We start from the raw sequence: 23,347 nt of genomic DNA on the forward strand, positions 1-23,347 counted from the left end.
AGTATCCATCCTGACCCCCTTTACTGCCCCAGCATAGGGGTAGTAGTCCCAGTGTCATGGCCACTTTCTGCTACTCTGGACCAGGTGTGTGTTAGGGACAAACTTGAACAGCACAAGCTCACAGTAAAAAGACAGTGACTAGGAGAAGGAATCACCACTGAGTTCATTTGACCAGAGAAGTTCAAAATAGTCCAATGGAAAACATCAGCTAACAACAACTGGCCCCTCTTTGTACAGACACACAGGGAGGGTAGAGCAAGACCTCAGGAGTTGTCCTGAGGCCCACAGTAAGCCTGGGCCCATCCGAGGTCCAGAGACTTGGTGGCCTTGTCTGCCTGGCAGACCCCAGACCCAGGCTCTGGCTGATGCCTGCCCTCTGCATCACTCCCATCCATTGTCCTTGATCATGTGGGCTAACTCGATGATGAACTTCCCTTCTTTATACTTCTGACTGCTCTCAAATGCATGTTCCTGGATGGGAGAAAAGAAGACAATGATGGTGTGAGGCCACAAGTGGCCAACGTTTCCAGTTATGCCTCACTCCTGGCAAGTCAGGGACCCAGTAACAGCAGGACTTGTCCTGGTTTCTTCACTTGGGCTCAGTCGAGCCCTGAAAAAAAGCCTTGGGAGACTGAAAACTAAAACATTTTAGAGAGGAAGGAACTGAGGCTCAGAGATGAGTAAGGGAGAAGGGGAGCTCTAGGTTCAAATTCCAGTTTTGGCACTAACTTATTCTGGGGTTTGGTTTCCCCATCTATAAATTGAGAAAAATGTAAAATTAGCTAATCTCCAACTACAAAGTTATTCATCCCAAAATCAATTAGAAAGCCAAATTTAACTATTTTGTTTTGATTTTTACAAGAAAGTCACTTGAAGCGTAAAGATTCCACATAGAGTCAAAGTAAAAGGCCAAGGGGAGCTAGGTAGCTCAGTGGGTAGAGAGCCAGGAAGACCTGGTTTGAAACTTAGCCTTAGATACTTTCTAGCTATGTGACCCCCTGTGCAAGTCATGGGCCTCGTCCCCTGTTGGCGAACCTAGGGTATGTGTGCTGGAGGGGGCTGCTCCTTTCCCCCTCTCCATGTATGCTTGGAGACATTTCTCTCATCACCTGACCCCTCTGCCTGAATCCCATCTGGGGTAAGGGAACAGCTCACACATGGTATGAGAGTGCAGTTTGGGCACTTGGTCTCTAAAAGGTTTACCATCACTTGCCAGCTCTTATCACTCTTCTGCTTGGAACCAATACTTAGTATTGACTCTAAGGTAGAAGGTAAGGGTTATTTAAATAAAAATTTTCAATTAACAAGAAATGATGAGAAGATTTCAGAGAACATTAGTAAGATTTGTATGGCCTGGTGCAGAGTAAAGGGGAGGGGGGGAAAGGGCATGTTGTAACTATGACATCCTAAAGAATTTGTGGTGAAATGAGTACCCCTCCCCCAATCCTTTCAGTGATGACGGACTTAAGATGCCAAAACATGGATTCAGACGTGGCCACTGGGGAGACTTGACTATACTTTTTTGTTACAAAGATTTTTCTTTTTTTTTTTTAATTTAAGGTGGGGGAATGGAAGCTAGCAATAGAGCTGCTAAAAAGAGAAGGGAAAAAAGAGCCATTGGACAAAATAGAATCCCAAGAAACAGGAGAGCTTTGATGGTAACATACTAACTGGGGTAGATTCACGATTTCACATACAATCCTCCTTTGTGCCGATTAGGGGGATAAGACTCTCTTCTCTTAGCCTCTGCCTTAGAATCAATACTGTGTTTTGGTTTCAAGAAGAGTGGGAAGGGCTAAGCCAGCATTGGTGAAGGTTCTCAGGTTCGTGTGCCCAAACTGCCACTTCAAGCTGTCTGTGTACCCCCTCGTTATCCCAGAGAGTGGACGGAGGAAGCACTGGGGTGGGGCATGCCCAAAATGTCCTTGGGTGCTGTGAAGAGGGGAAAGGGCGCAGGCCCGAGGGCCAGCTCTACATGGGTGCCTAGATGGGAGTTCAAGTGACCTCCCGACTCCAGGCACGGCTCTATCCACTGAGCCATCAGCTGCCTCCTCATCTTGAATTTCTAAAACATCATTCTATCGACAGGTGCCTTACTGTAATTATCCACATACATGTTTGTGCAGGATGTAGACATTAGACACGTCTGTACATGTTCCTGCCCGGGAACCCCAAATCCCTTCCTCAAGGCATTCTCACGGAGGCAGTTACTTACATATTTCCAACCCAGGGTGGTTTTACAGTTTTCACAATAGATATCTGCTACAGCGTGCAAGCCAGTGAGAAGGACTCTCTCCTCTGCTGGGCCGCAGCCCACATTTACCCTGCAGGAAGAGGGACAAGCTGGTGAGCATCCATCCCACAACAGTCCGTCTGAGAGCTGGGCGAGCGCTCCCTACACGGGGCGGCTGGAGATCTGGGCCGCTTCCGAGGAGCTCCCGGCAGTCTCGGGCCTCTCACTACAACCCTACGCTGGGACGAGGGGCCTCCGGTGTTCACTAACAGGTGCTGCAGATCTCCTGCGCTGGCCGTTTGGTCCCCCTCAAGGACTCCTCCCAGGAGATCCCGACTTGCTCAGCCGGGCCTCGGTGGGCCTCTTCTGTCCCTCAAACTTTCTCCCTTCCTTCTTGGCTCTGGACCGTCACCACCTTCTCAAACCGACTGTTGGCTCTTCCCGCCTTGGGGTCTCCCCCAGAGTTCCGGCGTGTGCGTCGAGGCCCCCGGAGAAACCCGCTGAATCCCAACGATGGCCAACCAAAGCGGCCACGACTTCCCGACGGGCTGAGGAACGTCCCAGGTCAGCTGCGTTGCTGCTGTGTCCGGGTAGGCGCTCGTTCGGCCCCTGCAGACGAGGCGCTGCCTTCCTCCCAGGCGCAGGGATGCTTCTTAGCACTTACCAAAGGCCGTGAGTGTCTCATCTGGTCCCCGCCACCTGGCGAGGTGTGGCTATTCTGAGCTCCATTTTACAGAGGAGGAAACTGAGGCAGACACACGGGAGAGCACGGAAATGAGACCAGACTGGAATTCAGTGCTGGGCCTGAAGGCGGCATCCACCACTAGCCGGGTGACCTTGCCAGCCTCCGTTTCCCCATCTGTAAAACGGGGAGGAGAAGGAAATGGCAAACAGCTCGAGGATCTTCGTCAAGAAAACCCCAAATGGTGTCATGAACCAGACAGGCCAGAGAACAGCTTCCCGCCTCCACTTGGCTGTCCCGGCCCATCCCCGTCTGAGCCTCCGTCCAGCGCTGGCCCCTCCCCCCCCCCCCAGCCCTTCTGCCCTTGCCTCGCCCTCGTCTCCTCCAGCCCCGCCCCAGGCTTCAGTGGGATCCCAGGAGATGAGGCTGAGCGCGGGGCTGCTTCGGCTCCAGAGGCCCGGCCTTTGGGGTTAGGGTTGGGGAGCAGAAGGCCCCCGCGGGGGAGCGGCTCTCCGGGGCCTTTTCGCCATTTCTGGGCCAGGCCAGAGCCCGGCTCCTCGCTCTCCGCCACACGAGGGCGTCCTATCCGCCGCGGCCGCGCTCTGCAGGCGTCGAGTTTGCGGCCAAGAAACACTGGAACAAGGCTCGGGTCCGGGGCCCGCGCGGGCACCGTCAGCTCCAGGGGTGCACAGGTCTGCGCTGGCTCCGCCTCCGCGTGGCATTCCTGGAACCCAGAGCCCTGGGGCGCGGCGGCTCTTCTCACACGGGGTTCGGTCCAGGCCTGGGCTTAGTCCGATTCGATGATACGGCCGGGCTGAACCCAAGTTCACGTTCCAGGGGACAGCGAGATCTGGGTTCAAATCTAGCCCGAGAGCCTTCTGTCCCTCAGAGCCCGTCGGCCCGGCCCGTGCCTCGTCATTCGTCAGCATCCCCCCATCCCCATTCCAGGCTCAGTCCGGGGCCCTGCTCCGGGCCGGGCAGGGATTCTCGGGCCATGGCCGGCCTTCCAGCCCGGGGCGAGCTCGGCGCCCTTCGACCCCCACCCCAGGCCTCGGCCACCTACCTCGCGGCTTTGCTTCTCGGGCTGCTGCTGGCCCCGAGGCGCCCGGCTCAGGCCAGCCCCGGGGGGGCCCCGCGTCTGGGAGGGGGCCGGACAGATGGAGGGACGAGGTGGGGCCCCTCCAAGCATTCCCGCTCCCCGATACTTACACAGAGTTAAAGAGGTAGGCCCGTCCCTGGCTCCCCTGAAAAGACTGCAAAGAGAAAGCCAATAGCATCGTTTAGAGAGGGGCCCGCTTCAGAGGGGCCGGCCGGCCGCTAGCCGAGCTGGGGCAGGCGGGAAGGGGGCAGCAGCTGGCCGGCCTCCCGCCCTCCTCCTCCTCCCAAGCCTGGCCCGTCACTCCGAGTCCGAATGTCAGGATTCCGGGGTCAGCGGAGATGCGGGCGAACCCCGAAACCCTAAACCTGGGCACGTAGCTGAAGGCTGGCTTTGGAGACAAAACCTGGTTAAGTCCCTCCCGTGTGCCTGGGCCCCTTTTTAAGCCCGCATCTGCCCCCCAGGAATGCTGGTTCCAAGGCAGAGGCACCCCGAGGGCCTTGCTGTCCCAGAGAGGCTTCTGGGGGTTGAGGGGCTCCAGATCCCACAGCCCAAGGGAAGATTTGAACTCGGGGCCTTGCGAGGACGGGTCCTGCACCCTCCCCACTGGACCACTCACTGCCACTTTCCAAGAACAAGCTCTAAACCCTTCGGGTGCCATCCAGCCCGACAGCCTGGACGTCCTCAGCCGGCCATGTCTGCCCCCCAGCCCCGGGACCTCCAGGAACACCAGGAGACGCGGAGGGGAGGCCGGGCCCGAGCTCGGCCGGTGCCACTCGTGAATGATGATGCCGAGAGCAGCGCTAACACTTTCCAGTGCTCCAAGGTGCCGCCATCTCCTTCAGTCTTACCAACAACCCTATGAGACACGTTTGGATCATCCTATTTTACAAACAGGGAAACTGAGGCAAGTAGAGGGGAAGTCACCCACTTAACCAGGTCAAGGAGTTACTAGTAGCTGAAGGCTGGATTTGCACCACGGCAGCCCTTTTGAAATACCCCGCCCCAGGAAGTGTGATTTGGGGGGGGCTCACCCTTTATCCTCCCCCCCCCCCCCCCGGCTCCGTATCTCCATGCCTGGAGGTGCCTCAGTCCCAGGTGCCTTCCTGGCTGCAGTGGCCATCTTTCACTTCCCACAGCCACCTCACCTGGCCTTACAAAGGACTCTGGGAAAATGGAGAGTGGGCTGCCCGCTTTGGACGCTCTCCAGCCTTCTTCTGTTCTAGGAAGCGAGAACAAAGATGGGGCCGTGTATAGAACAAGGACATGTAAAGAAACAACTGCCGAAAGCTTTCCCGCGTGGGTCTGCGCTCGGCTCGGGGGCTGCTGCCTCGTTATCAAGTGGGCTTTCCAGGAGGAAGGGGAGAGGCCGGCTCTGAAAGCCAGCCGAAGTTCAGACATCCTTTGGTGAAGACGACATCACGTATGCGGATACAGAGGAATGAGGGAACCGTCCCTTAAATGGGGAAGGGCTAAGCTCTGCATCAGGCAGGCACGAGCTTTGTCACTGGAGTGAATCCCAGGCTCTTGTTCCTTTCTGGTTCGGGGCTTCTGCCCGTTTGCCACCTCTGTGCCCCCGTTGTTGCCCTTTCCTCTCCTTGTTCAAATCATCATTGTCATTCAAAGCCCACCTACAACTTCACCTCTTCCATGAAGGCCACAATGATTTTCCTCCCTTTCCTCCAGGTTTCTCTGAAACGATCGCCCTCACCACTTCTCAGAGCACAAGTTTTCTAGTCTGCAAATGATGAGCATCCCTGCTAGAAATCCTGTCCGTTTGCCTTTCTGCTCCCCCTCAACCTCCCTCCCCCCCATTTTCTAACCCTCAACATTCCCTTTTACAGCGTCTTCCCAAGCTCTCAATTCTTTCCCCATTTTAAGCTCTGAAAAACCCCAAATACCACTGTTCTTGCTTCATCCTTTCCAGGAATTCTAGTGTGCTCAAGCTGTGTTTTGGAAGCTTTCTCTTCTTGCTTTGGGTCATCTCGTCACCGTAGCAGTTCTGGGTGGTGGGATCCTTTTTGCTCATTCTTCCACGCTATTTCTGGACTTTGGACTTGATGTTCAGGTCCAGCTCTGTGCCCCGGGGAGCTGACTGGGCCGCCGCCGCCTTCTGTTGTGTTATGCCAGGATCTCGGGGCCAGCTCAGGTTGGGGACCTGCAAGCTTTCGTTGCTTCCCCAGAATTACAATCCATAAAACCCGACTGTTCTGCAAGCTCCTGACCTGGGCTTGTGCCTGAGCAGCATGCCTGTGGGCTTCTCTGTTGTCCATCTCTGCCTTCATGCAGACTCCAGCTCCTTCCTGTCTCTGGGACCTCGTAAAGGCTGGGTTGGGGATAGAAAGTCATGTCGGGATCAAGGATGGAACTCGAGCTGGAGCTTGAAGAGAAGAACTGGTTCCAGCTTCGTGAGTGTTGTGGGAAGAACACCAGGTGGAGGTCCCCTGGCTCTGCGACTCATTTTCCCCATCTGCCATCCCTTCCCCACAGAACTCCACTTTGTCCGCTTGGAAACAGTGGGCATGGCTCATCACAACTGATCAAAGCTCCCAGGGTGTCTGGGGGACATCAGAAGCGCTCTCCTGGCTGTTACCTACAAAGCCCTGCCCCGGGGAGGAGACTGCTCGGACAGCTTCCCTAAGCACTTACCTGGCCCGGCTCTGTCCCATGTCCTGCCATCTCCTGCCCTGCTGCCTGCCGCCGCTCAGACCTTTCCCACACCTCTCCTACACTCGGATCAGCCTCCCTTCCTGTCCGGGCCTTTGCCGTCCCTCTCTGAAAGTCTGATTCCCCAAGAATTCTCCATCGCGGAAGCTCCATTGCGGCCAACATGGGAAAAGAGGATGAGCTGGTAGAGAAGGGAGTCCAAGAGCTGCCCGGCAGGAATCGCGACACTGGAGAACTTGGCAAAGCCTCTGGAAACCTTCACCATCCTCTTCGGGCAAGGCGTAGCCGGCGTCTCATCCAACCTGCAGATGGCCCCAAGCCGAGAGGGGCGAGAGCTGCGTGCTAGGCAGCAGGGAATCCGAGTCCAGTTCTGGGTGCCGGAGGATCACTGCGGAAAGTATTCAGAGGAGGCCCCTGGGATGCCCAAGAGTTCATGTCGTAGGTGGACTGGTTAAAGGAACTGGGGGCCATGACGACAAGTGTCATGGAGGAGGCAGCTTAAACTTGCTCTGCCTGACCCCGGGGGCTGAAGCAGGAAACATGGGGAAAGGGGCCTTGCAAAGGGGCCATTTTAGGCAGAGAGCTGTCCCAAAGCAGAGCGAGCTGCCGTGGGGTCTGGGAGCGAGGTGGCATGGCCAGTTGGCGGGGGGACTGGAGGAGATGCTGCTGGGCTTCTGCCCGCTCTCCAGTTCTGAGATGCTGGGACATGGGGCTCTCAGCCAACCAGCTTCCCGTTATCTCACCGGAATTCTTGCCCTTCTGCCTCAGACCTTGCTTGCTGCTGGCTCCTTCCTTTCCGCCTGCACACACACATACGCCAAGCCTTCACAAGCCCCGGACCCCTCTGGTGACACCACCTGCTCCAACTAAACCTGCGGCCACCTCCAAGCATTTAGAGCAGTCCAGAGAGCCGCCACTGCGGCGGGACCCTCCGCGCTCCACAGAGATCGGACTCGAAAAATGGCCATGAACTCCCTGAACCCAAGCGGGGAGACCTGGCCAAATACCAGCGTCCTTTGACACCCTGCACTGCCCACTACCCTCCACAACCTTCTCTCCCTCACACTTCCTTTTGGGGCTTCTTCCTGTGCTTTCACGGCCCTCAGCAGGCTTTGTCCTGGGTCCTCTGCACTGCCAAACGTCCAGGATCTCTGGGTCAGAGGGAGCCTTTCTCCTTTGCTACAGACCAGAACCTTGTTACAGCTTCACAAATGTGTTCAGAACGACTCATTCCCTGGTGGTGAATCGTCCCAAGATGAGGCCGTCCGTACCTTAGTCGGCCAATTCTTGGAGGTCGGACATGCAGTCTGTCACCAGGCCCAACCCGGAAGGCATCACCTTTGAAAGCAAAGACGGTCAAGAAAATATGGATCCATTTCTGGCTTTTACCGGGAGCGAGTCGCTACTACAGCTCTAGTTTCACCAAAGTTCTCTGCTTCCCCCAACAAGTGCGAGGGCTTTCTCCCTCCTTGCATGTTTGTAGGAAGCCCGAGATGAGGACATCTAATCTACGCCAGAACGCGCTCCGTCCGCACTGCATTTCCAGCCAAAGCTGCCTTTCACCTACAAGACAGTTCATGCTGTTCACCTGAACAATTATTCATTCCATCTGGCCCTTGCTGCTTGCTACTCGGGCTTTTTTTTTCTTTTTTCCCCCTAATCTCACCTTGAATGGAAATTGTGGGCACCCGAGCATGGAACTGAGACTCAGGTGCCCATTGGAGAGCCTTTGGGTGTCATTTCCTCATCCCCATCTGTAAAACGAGGATGACTGAGCCACAGAACAGCTGGAAGCGTCTTGTACACGGCTGACTCCCCTCCGTGTCGTGGTCCCCTTTCCGATGATGCCGTCTATATCCTGGATGAATGGACCCCAGCAGGATGGCAAGGATCAGCCTTTTGGGGAGCCTTGGGTTCTCCGAGCCTCGCCTCCTTGCCTTTCTCCTACCCAGCAAGTTATTTCTCTTGTCCTTCTCCAATGTCTCCCCTGAAGAGGGGAATCCGAGGCGTGCCATGTCATGCCGGCTTGGGCCAAGCCAAAGCTGCTCATGGCACCTCCGTGGCATCTCGGAGATCTCTTCTTCTCTTAGGCTAGGCATCTTCCTGCTCCCGCGTCCAGGCCTCAGGCCATTGGCCAAGTGTCCATTTGCTAACCTGTTCATCTCCGTGGCCACTGGAGCACTCGGAGCCCACACTGGCCTGGGAAGCCAGATGCATCGGTTCCTTCTGAATCCAGAGTGGGGGCCGGAGGCTGTGAGGTGACACGCGATGGCTCCTTCCCGCCTCCAGGAGTCCAGGAAGATCCACGGCTCCTATCAGGCACTAAGAGTCAGTCCGTTTCTTCAAACCAAAGCCCTTGTCTTCCATCTTGGTATTGGGAGCCGCAAGGGCTAGGCAAGTGGGGTTGTGACTTGCCCAGGGCCATATCTGAGGTCACAGTTGAACCCACAGTAACAGGAAGCATACCACTCCCCCAAGAAAATAATTTCATTTTTTAAACCCTTCCCTTCAGTGTTAGTGCATGTATGCATTCTACGAACAGTCTATGTATTGGTTCCAAGGAGCGCAGTAAGGGCTAGACAATGGGGGTTAAGTGACTTGCCCAGGGTCACAAAGCTAGAAGGTATCTGGGGTCACATTTGAACCCAAACCCCAGTCCCTGAGCCTGGATCGCCAACCATTTGGCAACCTGGCTGTCCCCAATCCTCTCAATGGCTCTCGCAGAAGTCTTGAAGGATGGAACCTCAGAGACCAAGGAGGTGAGGAGCCCATTGTCTCTGGAGAAGAGCCCAAACTGAGTTTGTCCTGCCAGCCAGCCTAAATGACCCCCCGCCCTGCTCTAATCGTTAGGACAACTTTCCTTCCAGCTCCTTCCCTCATTTTTCTTCCTCCTTCTTCCTCCCAGTTCTGCCTTCTTGGCCAAGTGGAGCACATCTTGTGTCTCTTCCATGACTGCACACATTTGAGGCAATCGTGGCCCAAATACGGCTTCTTTCTCCTGCCTCAGAGTGCCCAGAATGCCCCCTTCTTTCTGGGAGGTCTTCATTTCCTCCTCTGTAAAATGGTAAAATGGGGGTGGGGGCTGAGGCTTTCTGGGGACTGTTGCTGCTGGGCCGAAGCTGGCCAGTCCTTCTCTGGGACAGGAAAGGGCCTTAAGAAGACTCCCGGATTATGACCAGGAAAGGCGATTCACAACCTAGTTCTGAACACTGTACTTCTTGGGAAGTGGGAAGAGAAGGGGGCTGCCCTCGGGCATGCACTGGTGTTCCCGGGTGCCAGTGGGACTGTGGCCTCCGAGAGAGAGCGCTGGCATCAGAACTCGGTGGCAGCTTCGGTTCAAATGTGAGCCTGGCTAAGAGGCTGACCCCCCCCCCCCGGACCCAGCACATCGATGGCCCCTCGTTGGGGGGTTGTGAAGATAGCACGGCTGGCCATAACGTGCCGCTGCCCAATGGGAGCAGACCCGGATAGTTGCGCTACGTGATGAAGTAATTAGCCGGGATTGCGTTTAAGTGGAATTCTAAGCATCTGCCACAGAGACTCGGCGTCCCGTGAACGCGCATCCGCGGTCATCGAAGGGCTTGCTTCTCACTGCGGTGACATCAACTCTTAAAATAGAACAAGAAGCTGGAGCCTCAGTAAGCGGGCGCCAGCCTGCGAGCAAAGCAAACTCGGAGTCGTCTGCACTGAGGAAGCAGAGGGTGGAGTGGCCGCAACACAATTAAGATTCACATTTCAGCAGCCAGTTCCTTGGGCAACTTTTCCTCCAATTCATTTTTTCTATTATTCTTGGATAACAAAGGCCACGACTATACAACTCGACGTGGTCCACGCCAGGGCTAGAATGACTAAACTGGCTGAAGTGCCCAGCCCTTGTGGCATCGCTGCCCTCAGCCAAAGTAGTAAATCACCGCAGTGTAATGTAAGGAAACGCCGTCTTCTTACTGGAAGCGCTGAGGAGCCGAGTTCAGCAGCAGTAGCAGGCTGCCTCGCTAGCGGGATCTGGAAGCCAGGAGTGTTCCAGGAGCCCGGGAAGAGAAGAGACGCCTTGGAACTTCCCAGCTAAGGCCTCGGGATGCCCCGTGACTGCTCAGGGAGGAAGCGGCAAGCCCAGGACTGGCCAGACAGAGTCCAAAGAAAGGTCGGACTCCTGAGCCCCAGAGAATCTGAGGCAGCTAGCTGGGCCACTTGTCCCTGCCTGACCCAACTCTGTTCAGTGACGAAGTGGCCCCCTCCACTGTGAGGCATCTCTCATTGCTAGCGAGTGTCCTGTTTGGACAAAATCCAAGCCTCGAGGAGGATTGGAGAATTACTTCCTAGAATGATTCTATACTCAGACATGTCACGGAGGGGCAAGCGCTAGAACTCCTGGGAGGCTCCAGGGAGGCCAGAGCTGCCCCCTCACAGGATTCCTCAACCATCTAGCATAGGATGAATGCTGACACGGATCCCACCCGCCCCGAGATGGCTGTGGTGACCCCTGGATCAGTCCTCTCCGCCAGTGGGCCAGGGAAGCCTTTTCAGCTCACCCTAGTGCCAAGGTACCTATTGCACCAACTCTCTTCCATTTCTTGAGACCAGATAAGATGTAAACTGCAACTATCCTGCCTTCCAAGGTCCAAGGAGCAGCCAGGCTGGTGTGAGGAAGGGGGTTCATCCTTTAACCACAGACTGTCTGGTGGGAAGGATAAAAGCCTGCCAAGAAGCATGACTCGACCTCTAGAGGCAATCCATCAGCCTGGGCTTGCAGCTGGGGCACTGGCAATGACTCCCATTAATCTGTCAGCTACATTCCTGGGAAACCATTCCTTAGGGTCAGCTAGAGGAGCCAGGGACTGGGGGGGGGGGGGGAAGGAGAGGAGGGGTTGGGAACAAGCTAGCTGCCTACCCTGCTGCAGGCATGAACCAGAGAAACCCTCTCTAGACCCGAATAGGCCACTCCTAATAGTGTCTAAATGAAAAAACAAGGAGAAGAGGGGAAAGGATTGGGAGGATCCTTGATATCAAAGAAGCCAGCACAGCTCAGAAAAGGAACCCTGCCATGGCCACAACTTGGCTGACATAGACTGGAACTCTGGAATTGGATGAAGGAAGACCAGACCTAATGGGACTGAGGCTGAAGCAGGCTGCCCACCTCCAAGCACGAGAGATGCTTCAGAACAAGATCCAGTTCCAGCCACGGTTCATGTGTATCATGACCTGTTTTGACTACTCTTAAGTGTTGCAATTTCTATTGCAAAGAAGGTCTCTATCTGCATCAGGGAGGTGATGTTTGTGATAAGGATGTAATAAAAGTGTTGCAAAATACAGAAAAGAGGCATCAATGAAACATTTTAGACATAGCCAGGCAAGGCAATTTTGTTTCTCTCACGTTTGATTTAATATACACTTTATTATGTAAGAGAAGTTTAGCTTTTTGGATACAATCCTCTTTGGTTTTTCTTTGTATGTTGAAATGTTGGTATTTGTTAAGATCATAAAAACCGAAATGCCTTGTTTAAAAGAAACATAGGGAACAGATTTAATAGAAGAGACAGAAGATATGAGGCAAGAGACATACATAGCTGTGTGAAAATGAATGAATCAGAGTGGAGATATGGCAGAGAAAGCATGCACCAAATAGGGCAGGTCTGGACTACAAATCGACCTAGCCAGCTGGAGACAATAGATGATGCTCTCCAAAATGCCATGTGGATATAAATGGGGGTCCTATATCTTTTTCTAAATTTAGGATTCTACGTTTTTTCTCCATTAGACAGGCTGACTCAAGGCTCCTTCAGGTCAGAGATAGATACCATCTTAGACATCTTTTTATCCCCACAAATCAAGCAGTATCATGTATAGTGCAGGGGCTGGATATTTGTTGAATGCATTTTGTGGTATTTTACATTTGTGTCTATGTGCGAATATAATTTCATCTTATCCTAATGGCTCTGCCAGGTAAAAAGATTAGCTCTCCCATTTATTAAGTGGCAGACCTGTGTCACTGGTAGAGCCGTGAAGAGAACAGGATCACTGTAGAAGAAAACATCCCTCAAAAAGAGAGCCACAAAAAGATGCTTGAAGGAAAATGTTAGGCAGCAGTACATTTCAGCAGATGATGTGGTCCCTAGCTCTTAGAGGTCCACAACGGGCCACTCAAGAAAATTCAGGTTTTGTTTCTGTAAGTTAGAGCTAGTATTGGTGGGCCTGGAATCAGGAACACCTGAATTCAAATACGGCCTCAGGCACTTAGAAGCTGTATGACCCTGTTTGCCTCAGTTTCTTCATCTGCAAAATGGGGATAAGAGTAATGGGACCTATTTCCCACTATAAAGGCTAGCTGTCATTATCCTCACCGGGCAGGACCTAGTTGAGCTCTTTGTCAAACCAATCATAAATATAAAAGGCTCTCTGGCGACAGGCAAGACTAGTCCTGGCGTTACAGGTGCTACTTATTGGGCAACTGCAGGTTCCGGGTCTGACTGGCTCTTCGTAAGGTGTTAATTATCTTCCCCCTTTTTCCTAGTCCACATTCCTGCTTTATGGCATGAAGAGGCTCGGGCACGTGCCATCTGCCCAGTGTCCCAGGCTCCACCAGGTCAGCGCTGGAGGGTGGAAGGCAGGCAGGGAAACAGATGGCCAAGTTCCGAGGAGTAAAGCCAGTGTCTGCAGGTTTATTTTTAGGATCTGCATTAGAGGCCTATTATTGGCTACATCACCTTGCTTTGGCTTACCCTAGTTAAGAGACAGGAAAATTCACCCCCACTTTGTGGCAAGTGGAAAGGGGCAGAAGGCCTGGGTTCGACAGGACCGTTACCGCCACTCCCTCTGGCCAGGGCTATCAGGACGTGAGGAAGGCAAGGGAACAGGAAGTGGGCTCCTCAGCCGAGTCAGCCCTCTGACCCCGGGCCCATCTTTTATAGAAGGCAGCTCTGGTGGCTGCTGTGAAGATGACCAAGAGAAGCCAGCTTGGGGCACAGGGAAAAGGCCAGGCCTTGGGGCTGGGGAGAGCCTGGATACTCCCGGCCTAATTCACTCACCCTGTACAGCTCCTTCCCCATTTCCTCACCTGTAAAATGACTGGGGATGATCTCGTGGGTCCTGCCCAGCTCTAATATTTTATACTTCTCTGTGGGAATACCCAGGGCTGGGGGCAGGAGTTCCTGGGTTCTGATCTGGCCTCAGATACTCCCTAGCTGGGTGACCCTGGGCAAGTCACTTAACCCCCGCTGCCTAGCCTCTGCCCTCTGTCCAAGAGCTGCTGGTTGGGCAGAAGGTAAGGGAGGAAGGGTAAAGCAAATGCCCAGCTTTCAGAAGAGAGCACCAGAGGAAACCAGGGGATTATATAAAGAGACATGAACCAGATGCCTTCATGTGCTCTCAGCCCGGCAGGAAGGCTGGGCAGGTAAATCAACCTAGAAAAGGATGGAGAGTCTAGGAAGGAGCATGAGCTAGAAGGTGGAAGTGCTGAGTGCAAATTCCAGTTTCGGCCTCTCACCAACTAACCTGTTCGGGGAGGTGCAGCGCCCTCCTCTGTAACGTGGAGATGGGAATATTTTCAGAGCGGCTCAGGGTGCTCTGAGGACCAAGGAAGGCTGCACGTAATGCCGGTTAGGGCCATCCTTGATGCCAAGTTTGTTTGGAAGGCTGGCACTCTGGATGCCACTCAGCGGGGCACGGGGGGGGGGGGTTCCCGGGACAGACCTCGAGGTGGACTAGGAGTCTACTGCCAGGGAATCCTCGCCACAAATGTTAGACATTCTAGGTCAGCCAGGCTGGTCACTGGAGGGAGGCCCCAGAGCAATGAAACCAGAATTCCTCAGAGAATTCTATCCCGGTCAAGGCCAGAAGAGGAAGACAAGTAGGTAAGAGACACAGGAAGTGACATTGCTGGAACGAGCGGCGTACGTTCAGAGCCGAGTCTCGAGTTCAAACGTCCCCTGGCCGCCTACCTCCCAGGGCAAACAGGGGGCACCTCGCATTTTCCCCTCAGCTCCTCCAGACCATCCCAGGAGCCCCCCCCCCAGGGTCAGGCCTCGTGGCTCGAGGCATGTTGGGGTGCCAGACGGGGCTCCAGGTGGTACCTCGGCTCGCTCCTGGCAATGTCGGATCGGCACTCATTCGCCCCCAGAGGCTCTCGTAACCCACTAGACCCACGCCAGAGACTTGCCTTAGAGATCAGCTCGTCATGGTTGGCCAGATGGGCTCTGCAGTGAATGCAGCTATAAGTGCGGTGACAGTGGGGCAGGTAAGCCTGGAAAGTTTTGGACTTTGTCATCTTAACCATCTCTGCCGGGGGCCCGTCGCTCAGCTCGGGGCTGGCAGGCCCAGAATGACAACTTTGCTGGACTCGCTGACAAAAGAAACACTGGAATAAGCAAGCAAAAGCCGTTGTTGTTGTTGGGAAGGGCGTGTGGCCCTCTCCACACCGACGTCACGAGAGAAACTGTCACCACCTGCCAAAGAAAACAAAGCCCCGCGTTATAAGGAGGCCGGGCGACTCGGGGCCACCCAACAAACACTGATTCTTCATCGGCGACGCATCTGCCATCTGCGGAGCCCCGGCCTCAGGGAGGGGAGGTCACGGGCTGCCGGGGGCCACGCCAGCCCCCCCATTCCCTCAGCTTCAGAAGAACCGAACCTCAAAACCTCCGTCCACGCTCAGCCCTCACTGGTCAGGCCACAGCTTTGGCTGCCTCCGCCCCGATTAGGACCGCCTCCAACGCCTCAGTGGGCTGCTGGTCCCTGAGCTCCTCATTCAGTCCAGTTCGGGGCTCTGCACTAGGCCGGGGAGGGAGGCTGGGGGAGAGGACGCGCCCACAAATAAGGGCAGGGAAGACTCGGAGGAACGTACAGGAACTTGGGGAGGCGGGGCGGCACCCAAGCCGAAGGCCACGTTCTCCAATCGGGAGGCATCTCCGAGCAAGACCAGGCCTTCGTGGGTCTCGAATGCCGAGATTCTGTGCTCCGATGTGGGGGCTCCCCCAGCTGGCCCGGGTCACCCACCCAGGAGTATCCATCGGGAGCCGTGCAACAAGCTCTGGTGGGGAATCTCTGGGCGCCAGGCACACTCATCTGGCTGCGGCTCGAGCCAGGGCCGGCGTGGAGACGCAACCAAAGAACCCTGCCTGCCCCACCCAGCCATGTGACTTCAGCGGGCCTCAGTTTACTCATGTGCAGAAACAAGTAAAGCGCAGACTTCAGAGCTAAAAGGGCTTTCCCAGAGATCTAGGTGGAAGAAATCAACTAAGCTACTTCTGCCATGAAAACATTGCGTCAAGTCCATTGGATACCATCCGGTTCCCAGGAAAACGTGACTGCTTTTATCTTAATAAAAAATGGCCACAAACCCCGGGTGGGTTTCCGGTCACGGAAGCCAGGCACCTCCATTCGGGGTCACCTGGTGCCCTCCTCGCAAAGACAACACAATGGACCAAGGCGTGGCTGGGGAGCCGAGCTCTTCCTCAGCGTGGATACCCCAGAAGGCCGAGGGAAAGCGAGGGGCCTGTGGAACTAGCCAAGAGAAAAATCTGGGGGGAGGCGGAGCGCCCCGGCTGGGCTCAGTCGCCTCCTTTCTTGGCCGCCTCTCCCGAGGCTGGCGCTCATGAAGGTCCCGAGGAGGCCCGAGACAGGGAGAGAAAAGGAGGCCCAAGCCAAGGGGTCCCAGAGAAACCCCAGACGCCAGGGGCTCCCCAAGCACCGGGGAAGGGCAGCCAGCGGAGCGCACAAGCCACAGCGACAGAAGTGATGCCGGAGGGGAGCCCCCACGTAGGGGGCTGGGCAGCGAGACCCCTGATGCACCTGGGCTGCGGTTAATCTTCCCTGAAGAAGGGCCTTATCAGGAAAGAAATTCCACTCCCACACTGCCCAGACCCGGAAGCACTCTCTGTGTGGGCCGGGCGGCCTTGGCTTTGGGTTCTTGGCTGCCCATCGGTCCCTTCACAGCACCTCAGAGGCAGGATTTGAACCCAGGCCTTCCCTGTGTGGCATTCAAATAAAAAAGAGGGAGTGTGAGGAAGTCAGGAAAGATGAAGAGAAAATGGACAGCAAGGACCGAGCGTCGGTCTTCAAGCACCCTGACGTCACTGGCCATCTCGGCTCCATTTCATGTCCGACGTCGCTGTCTGCAGGGTTCCCTTGGCAGCCCAGCCTGCCCTGGAAGGCAGCCTTCGGGAAGCCGGGGCGCCCTGCCAGGGGCCCGGGGCTGGAGAGGGATCCGAGGAGGGCCTCGACGTAGACACTGTGCACACGCACGGACAGAGCCTCTGCAGGGAGAAGCCCGTTTGGGGCTCTCCGACGGCCTCCTCTGCAAGTGGAGGCTCCTTCTAGAAAGGCTGCGGACTGGGGCTCCGAGGACGCGGCGCGGGCTGGCTCTACTGTACTCATCAGAAAGCCTCGGGCCGGGTGGGCCGCAGACAAGCAGCTCCCTCGCAGGGAGCTCTGGGGCCAGCCCTGACCAACTCTCGCTCCTGATGTCAGAAGTTTCCCCCACCTCTTGATTGACACCGTCCGGATGCCAGGACTCTGGCCTGCAGCATGTGGAACACCACAGACGGCAAGGCCGAAGGATGAACATGGACGCCCCCCAAACACACACACACACTCACGGGGTGAGGAAACTCCAAGCTCGGTGCCTCCAGGTAAAGGGTTTGACGCCCCATTGGCCCTCCCACAGTGGGGCCAGCCCGGCTGGGCTTTAAAGCATGTCGGCACACAGTCACCATCATGGGGAACATCATGGGCCGCCTTGAGTTCAAAGATGGCGGTCCGTCGTGCCCATTCTCTTGAAGGCTGGCTTTGAGGCCTTTCCTCAGGCTTCTACAAGAAAACAAAAGCCCCTCCCCAGGCCAGAGAACCCAGCCCAGAATTCCTCTGATCTGGGGCACGGAAAAACAGGGCCAACTTTGGAGTTGAAGGATCCAGGTTCCAATTCAGCCTGGGTGACGGAGGACAAATCATGGCCGTCTTCTTCTGTCCTTCACTCAACTCTGGGGACCCCGACAATTTGGGGTCACCGCTCTTTGGGGCTGTCATTTAGGAACTCCAAGCCCAGTCTGGGCTCTTACAGACTCTTCCCAGCCCACACTATGGGCGCTCTTTAAGGTGTCTTCCCCCCCCCCCCCGCCCCCATTTTCACAGAGGAGTAAACTGAGATGTTCCTGACTCTCTGTTAAGTGGCAGAGCTGGGACTGGGCCTTAGTTCTGAGGGGCCGCAGGGGCCCCACACTACAATCTGTGTTTTCAAAAGGACTCCTGGAGACCCCGAGCCTTGGAGCAATGGCAGCAACCTTATTCGAAAGGAACAGAACAGACGCAAGAAAGGGAGAACAGAATTGTGGGTTAAAAACGTGTTACTCAGGGAGTAGCTCGGTGGCTCAGTGGATAGAGAGCCAGGCCTAGAGGCAGGAGGTCCTGGGTTCAAACAGCCTCAGACACTCCTTGGCTGTGATTCTGACCGCTCTTCTGCTGTGGAGCTGACTGCAGAATCGATTCTAAGATGGAAGTAAGGGTTAAAGAGGGCTTTTTGTCCTGTGTGTGTGTGCGTGTGCGTGTGTGTGTGTGTGTGTGCACGTGTGTGTGTGTGTGCCCTCTGTCCCGGCACAAGGACTGTCAGGCTATCCATCACCTCAGGAAGGGGCAGGGAGGAAGAAGAACTGGAATCACAGAATGTCCAAAAACGATTGCGGGAAATGGTTTGTGTGTGTAAAGCTTCTAAGTCAAAAAGAAATTGAACATATCACAAAAGACATCTGGGAACTTTTAGCCGAGACAAAGCTGCAAGCCTCTCTGGGAAAGCCAACAGGAGCAGAGAGATTCAAGTCACTGCTGGAAGGTGTAAATGGCTCACGAGCAGAAGAATTCAGTGTGGAAAACCACCAACACCAACCTGCAGAGTACAAAAGCTGCTCTCTTTGCCAACTAGGACGGTCCTTTTTCGGCTGACGGCTGCTCTCGTCATTTCTCTATCTAACCCCCTTCCCTCCTCTCCTAGGGAATCTTCTTCCCCACTAACAAAGAAAGGGGGGTAAGCAAACAACTGGCCGGGGCATCCCCCACTTCCAGCCCCGCTCTGGTTGTTCCTTCACGTGTCCACCAATCCCTACTCTGGAGTCAAGCTTTTGGCCTGAAAATCTCATCTGTCAAGAAAGAGAGGGAACAGCCACAAAGGGAGCTGCCCTTCCCCATCAGATTCGGACTCAAATAGACTTATTGGTCTAAAGGAGGGGCAGGAACTTTGGGCCCTTAAGAGTTCACGATGGCACCAAGGAAAGCTGGGTATCATTTGTCATGGCCCCTAGTGTGGGGAAATGCCACTGTCCCAAGGGTTCAGAGCGCAGGATTCGAGAGGAGGGGAAGATAACTCAAGAGGGATGAACTTCTGAAGACACAAAGAGAAATGATTCCAGACAGGAAGAAAAAGGGGAGCTGCAGGAAGAACTCACAGAAAACAGCACATGAAAAAGTGCCACAGACGGGATGGAAGCAGGACTAAGAGCTACGAAGCGGGACCCCATTAAGAATTGTGTCAGGGCCACCCATGCACAGAACGGGCAGAGAGGGGTAACAAGCCCCAAGGATGACGACAAAGAGCCAATGGGAGAACACTGTGCCCACTGTGTCTGGGCTGAGAGGCAAAGAAATAGTTCCTGCCCTCCAGGGTCGATGTGGCTAAAGGGGAGAGAAGGCTTCCCCCATCTGGTTCCTAAATGGAATAAAACACTCCAGTTCCCAAGGGGGTCTGATAGGAAATTGCTGGTTCTTTTCCACTCCCACCCTGCCTGCATGTGCAGGGGTGCTTGTGGTTGGAGGGTGAGATCTAGAAGAAGGTGGGGCTGGAGAGGAGTTCTAAGGGGTATCTTTGCTACCTTTAAGGAGCAGAGAACTTCCAGCCTGGAATTCTAATGGCTGACACTTGCGAAGAGGAGCTATTTACCATTTTACAGGCAAGGAAAGGGAGCGCCACTCGGGCCCCAATGACTTAACTATTCACTCGGGGTCCGAAGTGGAGTCTGAACACCAATTTCTAAACCCAGCTCCAATGAGTGCTCCGTCCTCTTTTGATTACCCCACACTGCCTCTAGCAGGGAGCTAGCTGGGGCGATTGTGGAGCTCTTGTAGGTGAGCTCTGAAATGTGGAAAATGGGAGCACTATTAGGAGACAGAAGTCCTCTTTGTGACAAAAGGTGGGGAGAGAAGGAAGGGAGGGAAGGAGGAAGGAGGGAGGGAGGGAGGGAAGGAAGAAGGGAAGGAAGGGGGAGGAAGAAAGGAAGGAAAGGAGAGGGAAGGGGAAAAGGGGAAAAGGGGGGAAGGGGGGAAGGGGGGAAGGGGGGAAGGGGGGAAGGGGGGAAGGGGGAAGGGGGAAGGGGGAAGGGGGAAGGGGGAAGGGGGAAGGGGGAAGGGGGAAGGGGGAAGGGGGAAGGGGGAAGGGGGAAGGGGGAAGGGGGAAGGGGGAAGGGGGAAGGGGGAAGGGGGAAGGGGGGAAGGGGGGAAGGGGGGAAGGGGGAAGGGGGGAAGGGGGGAAGGGGGGAAGGGGGGAAGGGGGGAAGGGGGGAAGGGGGGAAGGGGGGAAGGGGGAAGGGGGAAGGGGGAAGGGGGAAGGGGGAAGGGGGAAGGGGGAAGGGGGGAAGGGGGGAAGGGGGGAAGGGGGGAAGGGGGGAAGGGGGGAAGGAAGGGGGAGGGAGGGAAGGAAGGGGGAGGGAGGGAAGGAAGGGGGAGGGAGGGAAGGAAGGAGGGAAGAAGAGAAGACATGGAAGAAGATGAACTCTAATAGAGACCAATGGATATGATTCTTCTATTCTTGGCAGGAGGGGCCTAAGCAAGGAGAAGGGGAAGCTGCGATGACTAAAGCCTCCCATGACCTCATCAAGAAGAGATCCCAGCAAACGAAGCCCTCTTCTTCCTGGCCCCGTTAGGAAGGGAGCAGGGCAGGCAGGCAGGCAGTGATCCTTGGACAGGCTTGGAGGTGAGATGGGGGGATACGCAGGCTTGCGAGTGGTTTCTAAATTTGCCGACTGTCTAGACCCACAGAGTAGTCTCACTCCGGGACTGGCCCAGGTCCTTGGCCAAGAAGAGCTGGAGATGGGGGGGGGGAGCCCACTGGCCAAGGAGACAAAGGACGAGGGTAGCTGCAGTGGCTGCAGAAAGCCCAGCACAACCTGTGCCGCTGCTGGAGGCGGAAAAGGAGTCCAAATATCCTGGAAGGCAATTCAGGCAGGTAGACTCAAGAGAGCAACTCTCGGAGGCCAGCCGGAGACTGCTCAGGCGGCCAAAGCCAGAAAGAGCCCCCCCAGCACCCCATCTTCACCGCAGCCGTCGTTCAGGGCTCCTTTGGTCCTTCCGCTGTCTGGGGAAATGAAGGTGAAATACAATTGGCCACCCAAACTCTCAGAATTGAGAGAGGGCAAGATGTGCGGGTGCTGGCGGAAGGGATGGAGCTCAGAAGTTAGTGGACAGTATAGAAAGCAGGGCAGCCAGGTGGCTCAGGGGATTGAGAGGCCGAGGTCCTGGGTTCAAATGTCACCACAGAGAGTCTCCGCTAGCAGGGTGAGCTCCAGGACGGGTCCTGTGGCAGAAGAGGGTCAAGAGCCTTCTCTCCAGGGCAGAGCGCAGCCCTCACGTTGTCTCTGGCAGAAGCGGCGGCTGGGGGGGTGGCAGGCATTTGGTAGAAGGGAGTCCAGGTTCTAGTGGAGCTTGCTCCCCCTCCCCCAGCCGGGCCTGGAGCAGAGCTTCCCCTCGCAAGCGCAGGTGTCCTCGGAGACACAGATCACTGCTAGTCCCGGAGAAGCCCGCTCAGAGGTCCTTCCAGAAGCGGCTTCTTGGAGCGGCCGCGGGGTCTCTAAGTGCAATTTCAAACTTCCTAAACGTTCTCGAGGGAGCCTCTGACAGGCCATCGCTGGTTCTTTCCACTCCGCCCCGCCCTACCCGCATGTGCAGGGTGCTTGTGGTTGGGGGGCCAGATCTAGAAAATAAAGGACGGGCCGCCGCTGGGGGCCCTGGGAACGGGCAGAGGCCCGGCAGAAACCCTGCTCTGCAGAGGGTCCGAGCCGTCCTCTAGTCCTTCGGCCTAGGCTGGCGCTTGTCCGTTGTCTCCCTCAGCAGACGCTGAGCTCCCGGAGAGCCTGTTGACTTCTCTTTGTGTCTCCAAAGACCTGGCCCGCAATAGTAGGTGCTTAATCAAATGACAAGGGGGGAAACTGAGGCCCAGGGACACTGACTCGGCTGTAAAAGAACTTCAGGATCACGACCCCCCCCCCCCCTTCCTCTTCCTTTAAGAGATCAAGAAACCGGCTTTGGGAAAGAATCTCGGACTCGCTCCAGGTAACGAAGGTAAGGAAGATTTGGCGCGCCGCCCCGCCCCGCGCCTCCCCGCCCCCAGCCTCTCGATCGGCTGCAGCTGGATTTCCACGCCCCGCCCCGCCCCCACCGCGAGCACGAAGCTACAGTTATCTTCAGGTGTTACTAAGTAATCACCGCGTACTTGGAGTTCGCCACACAAAGTAGCTGCACTTCAGCCACCCCCCCCCCAATCCCCCCATCCCAGGCAGCTCTAATGTCAGGAGGGAAACTGTTACCGTCCAACCCCAGGCTCTGTGTCCAGCCCCTCCGGCGCTTCCACACACACAATGTCACCCGCCACGGGACTGGGGGCCTAGTAAGGAGGGGGAACTTTCCTGGCACCGCGGAGCCGCACCTGCTATCCCGATCCTCCCCTGAAGGCTCGAGCACAGGCCAGGCTCCAGCCAGGAAACCCCCCTCACCCCGCCCCAGGCCGCGGATTACTGACGCCGCGGGCGGCCCCGCGAGCCTGCAAAGAGCTCTTCTTGGCGCAGCAAGAATTACGGAGGCGAGGGGCCGTGGCCGAGGAGGGGGCGCGGAGGCACCTGGTCCCGCCTCCCAATTTCGGGGACAGCGGGCGGCCCAGCACCCTGGTTCCCGACCCAGAAGCGAACTCAGAGGAGTAGGGGCAAGCCGCCCCAGACCCGAACTTGTGCCACCACCACCCGCGCCTCTCCGAGAGCGAGCCTGCGCCCCCTTGCCAGACCCAAAGCTCCTCGCGGGAGGAGGGGCGAAGAGGAGGAACAAGTGATCCCGAACTCCCGGGGACGGAGCGGCAGGGCGAGGAGGCGGTTATTGGGGGGCCCCAGGGAGTGCTGCAAGGTCGGGGAGGAATGGGCCCTGGGGAGTGACGGAATCTGTTGGGGTCTTACACCCCGGGGGTCCCGGGCGGGGCGCGGTACTCACCGCAGCGGCCCGGCGAGCTCCCCGCGGGGGTGGTGGCGGCGGCGGCGGCAGCAGTGGCGTGGGCCCGGGGCGGGCTCCGGGGATGCCCCTACGTGCGGTGGCAGCAGCGGCGGTGGTTGCAGCAAAAGGGGGAGAAGGAGGAAACCCCGCCGAGGCTCCGCTGTGTCCATGCAGGGGCCGCCCGCCCGTCCTCAGCCCGCCCAGGGCCAGCGCCAGCGCCGCCACCGCCGCCGGAGCTCGTTCATATGGGGGCGGCCGTCCGAGGGAAACGGCCCGGCCACAGGGGCCTCAGCAGAGCCCGAGACATCCCCAGCCGCTCGCTCCTAGCTCCGCTCCCTCGGCGCCGCCGCCTCCTTTGTTTTGAAGCCGCGGCAGCTGCCACGGCTGCCGTTAACGGCGCTGGGACCCCGCGCCAGCCAATCAGCGCCCGCCCGAGCTCCAGTGC

At 56.4% G+C, this 23,347-nt stretch overlaps 1 protein-coding gene across 1 annotated transcript; it reads right to left on the reverse strand.

Moving 5' to 3' along the window:
* Positions 1 to 139: 139 nt before the first annotated feature.
* Positions 140 to 23,347, reverse strand: YPEL1 (yippee like 1). The gene is made up of 5 exons (XM_056821336.1): positions 22,903 to 23,347; positions 14,831 to 15,116; positions 4,125 to 4,168; positions 2,216 to 2,324; positions 140 to 471 (listed from the first exon to the last, which is right to left on the reverse strand). Exons 2-5 carry the CDS (start codon positions 14,945 to 14,947, stop codon positions 382 to 384), a joined length of 360 nt encoding a protein of 119 aa, XP_056677314.1. The 5' UTR covers positions 14,948 to 15,116; positions 22,903 to 23,347; the 3' UTR covers positions 140 to 381.

This window comes from Monodelphis domestica, chromosome 3, assembly GCF_027887165.1.
Source record: "Monodelphis domestica isolate mMonDom1 chromosome 3, mMonDom1.pri, whole genome shotgun sequence".
NCBI lineage: Eukaryota > Metazoa > Chordata > Mammalia > Didelphimorphia > Didelphidae > Monodelphis > Monodelphis domestica.

Bases quoted from the DNA above. Each gene is read 5' to 3' on its own strand.
- YPEL1 (XM_056821336.1), bottom strand. From the start codon at position 14,947: ATGGTTAAGATGACAAAGTCCAAAACTTTCCAGGCTTACCTGCCCCAC. The intron at 2,325-4,124 runs GTAAGTATCGGG...CTCTTCCTGCAG, and splicing joins GCCTACCTCTTTAACTCTGT to GGTAAATGTGGGCTGCGGCC. The intron at 472-2,215 runs GTAAGTAACTGC...TCTCCCATCCAG, and splicing joins CCACCCTGGGTTGGAAATAT to GAACATGCATTTGAGAGCAG.